This window comes from Mustelus asterias, chromosome 21 (assembly GCF_964213995.1).
Source record: "Mustelus asterias chromosome 21, sMusAst1.hap1.1, whole genome shotgun sequence".
Lineage (NCBI taxonomy): Eukaryota > Metazoa > Chordata > Chondrichthyes > Carcharhiniformes > Triakidae > Mustelus > Mustelus asterias.
The window spans coordinates 8,439,522-8,445,521 of NC_135821.1; the positions used below are offsets into that span (position 1 = coordinate 8,439,522).

Sequence of the window (6,000 nt, forward strand, 5' to 3'; positions counted from 1 at the left end):
GGGGTTATTTTGGGGAGGGTGTTGGGTTATGGGGAGTTATTTTGGGGAGGGTGTTGGGTTATGGGGGTTATTTTGGGGGGTGTTGGGTGATGGGGGGTTATTGGGTTACGGGGGGTTATTTTGGGGGGTGCTGGGTTATGGGGGGTTAATTTGTGGAGGGTGTTGGGTTATGGGGAGTTATTTTGAGGGGTGTTGGGTTATGGGGGGTCATTTTGGGGAGGGTGTTGGGTTATGGGGAGTTATTTTGGGGAGGGTGTTGGGTTATGGGGGGTTATTTTGGGGGGTGTTGGGTGATGGGGGGTTATTGGGTTACGGGGGGTTATTTTGGGGGGGTTCGGTTATGGGAGTTATTTTTGGGGGGTGTTGGGTTATGGGGGATGTGGATTATTTGGGGGTATGTAGGTTATCGGGGGTGGGGGGCACTTGTGGGGGGTGTTATGGGGGCGTCATGGGGGTATTTGTGGGGAGCGTCATGGGGCTATTTGTTGGGGGCGTCATGGGGCTATTTGTGGGGGGCGTCATGGGGCTATTTGTGGGGGGCGTCATGGGGCTATTTGTGGGGGGCGTCATGGGGCTATTTGTGGGGGGCGCATGGGGCTATTTGTGGGGGGCGCATGGGGCTATTTGTGGGGGGCGCATGGGGCTATTTGTGGGGGGCGCATGGGGCTATTTGTGGGGGGCGCATGGGGCTATTTGTGGGGGGCGCATGGGGCTATTTGTGGGGGGCGCATGGGGCTATTTGTGGGGGGCGCATGGGGCTATTTGTGGGGGGCGCATGGGGCTATTTGTGGGGGGCGCATGGGGCTATTTGTGGGGGGCGCATGGGGCTATTTGTGGGGGGCGCATGGGGCTATTTGTGGGGGGCGCATGGGGCTATTTGTGGGGGGCGCATGGGGCTATTTGTGGGGGGCGCATGGGGCTATTTGTGGGGGGCGCATGGGGCTATTTGTGGGGGGCGCATGGGGCTATTTGTGGGGGGCGCATGGGGCTATTTGTGGGGGCCGTCATGGGGGTATTTGTGGGGGCGTCATGGGGGTATTTGTGGGGCGTCATGGGGGTATTTGTGGGGGCGTCATGGGGGTATTTGTGGGGGGCGTCATGGGGGTATTTGTGGGGGGCGTCATGGGGGTATTTGTGGGGGGCGTCAAGGGGGTATATGGGGGGGCGTCATGGGGGTATTGGGGGGAGGGCGTCATGGGGGTATTTGGGGGGGCGTCATGGGGATATTTGGGGGGGCGTCATGGGGGTATTTGGGGGGGCGTCATGGGGGTATTTGGGGGGGGCGTCATGGGGGTATTTAGGGGGCGTCATGGGGGTATTTTGGGGGGACGTCATGGGGGTATTTTGGGGGGGGCGTCATGGGGGTATTTTGGGGGGGCGTCATGGGGGTATTTGGGGGGCGTCATGGGGGTATTTGGGGGGGCGTCATGGGGGTTTTGGGGGGCGTCATGGGGGTTTTGGGGGGGCGTCATGGGGGTTTTGGGGGGGCGTCATGGGGGTATTTGGGGGGGCGTCATGGGGGTATTTGGGGGGCGTCATGGGGGTATTTGGGGGGGCGTCATGGGGGTATTTGGGGGGCGTCATGGGGGTATTTGGGGGAGTCATGGGGGTATTTGGGGGGCGTCATGGGGGTATTTGGGGGGCGTCATGGGGGTATTTGGGGGCGTCATGGGGGTATTTGGGGGGCGTCATGGGGGTATTTGGGGGGCGTCATGGGGGTATTTGGGGGGCGTCATGGGGGTATTTGGGGGGCGTCATGGGGGTATTTGGGGGCGTCATGGGGGTATTTGGGGGGCGTCATGGGGGTATTTGGGGGGCGTCATGGAGGTATTTGGGGGGCGTCATGGGGGTATTTGGGGGGCGTCATGGGGGTATTTGGGGGGCGTCATGGGGGTATTTGGGGGGCGTCATGGGGGTATTTGGGGGGCGTCATGGGGGTATTTGGGGGGCGTCATGGGGGTATTTGGGGGGCGTCATGGGGGTATTTGGGGGGCGTCATGGGGGTATTTGGGGGGCGTCATGGGGGTATTTGGGGGCGTCATGGGGGTATTTGGGGGGCGTCATGGGGGTATTTGGGGGCGTCATGGGGGTTATTTGGGGGGCGTCATGGGGGTATTTGGGGGGCGTCATGGGGGTATTTGGGGGGCGTCATGGGGGTATTTGGGGGGCGTCATGGGGGTATTTGGGGGGCGTCATGGGGGTATTTGGGGGGCGTCATGGGGTATTTGGGGGGCGTCATGGGGGTATTTGGGGGCGTCATGGGGGTATTTGGGGGGCGTCATGGGGGTATTGGGGGGGCGTCATGGGGGTATTGGGGGGGCGTCATGGGGGTATTGGGGGGGCGTCATGGGGGTATTGGGGGGGCGTCATGGCGGTATTGGGGGGCGTCATGGCGTATTGGGGGGGCGTCATGGGGTATTGGGGGGGCGTCATGGGGTATTGGGGGGGCGTCATGGGGGTATTGGGGGGGCGTCATGGGGGTATTGGGGGGGCGTCATGGGGGTATTGGGGGGGCGTCATGGGGGTATTGGGGGGGCGTCATGGGGGTATTGGGGGGGGCGTCATGGGGGTATTGGGGGGGCGTCATGGGGGTATTGGGGGGGCGTCATGGGGGTATTGGGGGGGCGTCATGGGGGTATGGTGGGGGGGGCGTCATGGGGGTATTGGGGGGGCGTCATGGGGGTATTGGGGGGGCGTCATGGGGGTATTGGGGGGGCGTCATGGGGGTATTGGGGGGGCGTCATGGGGGTATTGGGGGGGCGTCATGGGGGTATTGGGGGGCGTCATGGGGGTATTGGGGGGGCGTCATGGGGGTATTGGGGGGCGTCATGGGGGCATTTGGGGGGGCGTCATGGGGGTATTGGGGGGGCGTCATGGGGGCATTGGGGGGGCGTCATGGGGGTATTGGGGGGGCGTCATGGGGGTATTGGGGGGGCGTCATGGGGGTATTGGGGGGGCGTCATGGGGGTATTGGGGGGGCGTCATGGGGGTATTGGGGGGGCGTCATGGGGGTATTGGGGGGGCGTCATGGGGGTATTGGGGGGGCGTCATGGGGGTATTGGGGGGGCGTCATGGGGGTATTGGGGGGGCGTCATGGGGGTATTGGGGGGGCGTCATGGGGGTATTGGGGGGGCGTCATGGGGGTATTGGGGGGGCGTCATGGGGGTATTGGGGGGGCGTCATGGGGGTATTGGGGGGGCGTCATGGGGGTATTGGGGGGGCGTCATGGGGGTATTGGGGGGGCGTCATGGGGGTATTGGGGGGGCGTCATGGGGGTATTGGGGGGGCGTCATGGGGGTATTGGGGGGGCGTCATGGGGGTATTGGGGGGGCGTCATGGGGGTATTGGGGGGGCGTCATGGGGGTATTGGGGGGGCGTCATGGGGGTATTGGGGGGGCGTCATGGGGGTATTGGGGGGGCGTCATGGGGGTATTGGGGGGGCGTCATGGGGGTATTGGGGGGGCGTCATGGGGGTATTGGGGGGGCGTCATGGGGGTATTGGGGGGGCGTCATGGGGGTATTGGGGGGGCGTCATGGGGGTATTGGGGGGGCGTCATGGGGGTATTGGGGGGGCGTCATGGGGGTATTGGGGGGGCGTCATGGGGGTATTGGGGGGGCGTCATGGGGGTATTGGGGGGGCGTCATGGGGGTATTGGGGGGGCGTCATGGGGGGGCGTCATGGGGGTATTGGGGGGGCGTCATGGGGGTATTGGGGGGGCGTCATGGGGGTATTGGGGGGGCGTCATGGGGGTATTGGGGGGGCGTCATGGGGGTATTGGGGGGGCGTCATGGGGGTATTGGGGGGGCGTCATGGGGGTATTGGGGGGGCGTCGTGGGGGTATTGGGGGGGCGTCGTGGGGGTATTGGGGGGGCGTCGTGGGGGTATTGGGGGGGCGTCGTGGGGGTATTGGGGGGCGTCGTGGGGGTATTGGGGGGGCGTCGTGGGGGTATTGGGGGGGCGTCGTGGGGGTATTGGGGGGTGTCGTGGGGGAATTTGGGGGGGCGTCATGGAGTTATTCGGGGGGGCGTCATGGAGGTATTCGGGGGGGTGTCATGGAGGTATTTGGGTGGCGGTCATGGGGGCATTTGGGGGGGCGTCATGGGGGTATTTGGGGGGGCGTCATGGGGGTATTTGGGGGGTCGTCATGGGGGTATTTGGGGAGTCGTTATGGGGGTATTTGGGTGGGGTGTCATCGGGGTTTTGGGGGGGCGTCATGGGGGTATTTGGGGGGGCGTCGTGGGGGTATTTGGGGGGCGTCATGGGGGTATTTGGGGGGGTGTCATGGGGGTATTTGGGGGGGTGTCATGGGGGTATTTGGGGGGGTGTCATGGGGGTATTTGGGGGGGTGTCATGGGGGTATTTGGGGGGTGTCATGGGGGTATTTGGGGGGTGTCATGGGGGTATTTGGGGGGTGTCATGGGGGTATTTGGGGGGGTCTCATGGGGGTATGTGTCGGGTGTCATGGGGGTATTTGTGGGGTGTCATGGGGGTATTTGGGGGGTGCTATGGGGGTATTTGGGGGGGTGTTATGGGGGTATGTGTGGGGGTGTTATGGGGGTATTTTTGGGGGGTGTTATGGGGGTATTTGGGGGGTATGTGTGGGGGTGTTATGGGGGTATGTGTGGGGGTGTTATGGGGGTATTTGGGGGGTGTTATGGGGGCATTTGGGGGGTGTTATGGGGGTATGTGGGGGGGTTTATGGGGGTATGTGGGGGGGGTTATGGGGGTATTTGGGGGGAGGTTTTGGGGGTATGTGGGGGGAGGTTATGGGGGTATGTGGGGGGATGTTATGGGGGTATGTGGGGGGGTGTTATGGGGGTATGGGGGGGGTGTTATGGGGGTATGTGGGGGGGTGTTATGGGGTTATGTGGGGGGGGTGTTATGGGGGTATGTGTGGGGGTGTTATGGGGTTATTTGTGGGGGTGTTATGGGGGTATTTGGGGGGTGCTATGGGGGTATTTGGGGGGGTGTTATGGGGGTATGTGTGGGTGTGTTATGGGGGTGTTATGGGGGTATTTTTGGGGGGTGTTATGGGGGTATTTGGGGGGTATGTGTGGGGGTGTTATGGGGGTATTTGTGGGGGTGTTATGGGGGTATTTGGGGGGTGCTATGGGGGTATTTGGGGGGGTGTTATGGGGGTATGTGTGGGTGTGTTATGGGGGTGTTATGGGGGTATTTGGGGGGTATGTGTGGGGGTGTTATGGGGGTATGTGTGGGGGTGTTATGGGGGTATTTGGGGGGTGTTATGGGGGGTGTTATGGGGGTATTGGGGGGGTGTTATGGGGGTATTTGGGGGGTGTTATGGGGGCATTTGGGGGGTGTTATGGGGGCATTTGGGGGGTGTTATGGGGGTATGGGTGGGGGTGTTATGGCGGTTTGTGTGGGGGTATGTGTTTGTGGGGTGCCGTGCCCCCTCCCCTCTCTCGCTGCCGCTTACCTGTCCGGCGGCCTCGCTGCTCATGCCGTTCTCCCCCGGGTTCAGGCTGCCTTCCAGCCGCTGTCTCTTCGCCTCAGCGGCTGCAGGATCTCCCGGCTCGTCCCGCTTCAGCCCCCGCAGCATCCGCTCGGAGTCGGGGCCGGGACCGGGACCGGGACCGGGGCCGAAGCCGCTGCCGGCCACCGCCTCCGCCGCCATGGTGCCGGCTGCTGAGGGGAGAGGGAACCGGGCAAGCAGCGGGAATAGGGCCGAGGGAAGCGGCTGCAAACTGTCCGAGGAGCCGGGGAGCAGAGTCTGCAGCGGGAGCGGGACCGACACAACCCGCCAGCGGCGGCGGAGCAGCGGCGCCAAAATCACCTCAGCGGCGCAGCGGGGAAGAGACGGAAAATGGCCCGGATCGCTCGCGCGCGCGACACCCTCACTGCACGTGCCCGCCAGCCGCGCGCGACACCCTCACTGCGCGTGCCCGCCAGCCGCGCGCGACACCTTCACTGCGCGTGCCCGCCAGCCGCGCGTGGCTCCACCACTGCGCGTGCCCGCCAGTCGCGCGCGACATCCTCAC

The 6,000-nt window shown here is 64.0% G+C and overlaps 1 protein-coding gene across 14 annotated transcripts in view; it reads right to left on the minus strand.

Moving 5' to 3' along the window:
• LOC144509076 (RNA binding protein fox-1 homolog 2-like) overlaps positions 1–5,858 on the minus strand; it is a 295,347-nt gene extending 289,489 nt beyond the window's left edge. For 4 of the 14 annotated variants that reach the window (XM_078237394.1, XM_078237390.1, XM_078237391.1 and 1 more), the window contains exon 1: positions 5,439–5,850. In XM_078237394.1, the coding sequence (XP_078093520.1) occupies positions 5,439–5,636 (198 nt within the window). In that variant the 5' untranslated portion in view covers positions 5,637–5,850. Of the gene's footprint in view, positions 1–5,438 lie in introns of all 14 variants that reach the window. The other 10 variants (XM_078237388.1, XM_078237389.1, XM_078237385.1 and 7 more) reach the window with 6 other exon arrangements.
• Between the last annotated feature and the right edge of the window lie 142 nt (positions 5,859–6,000).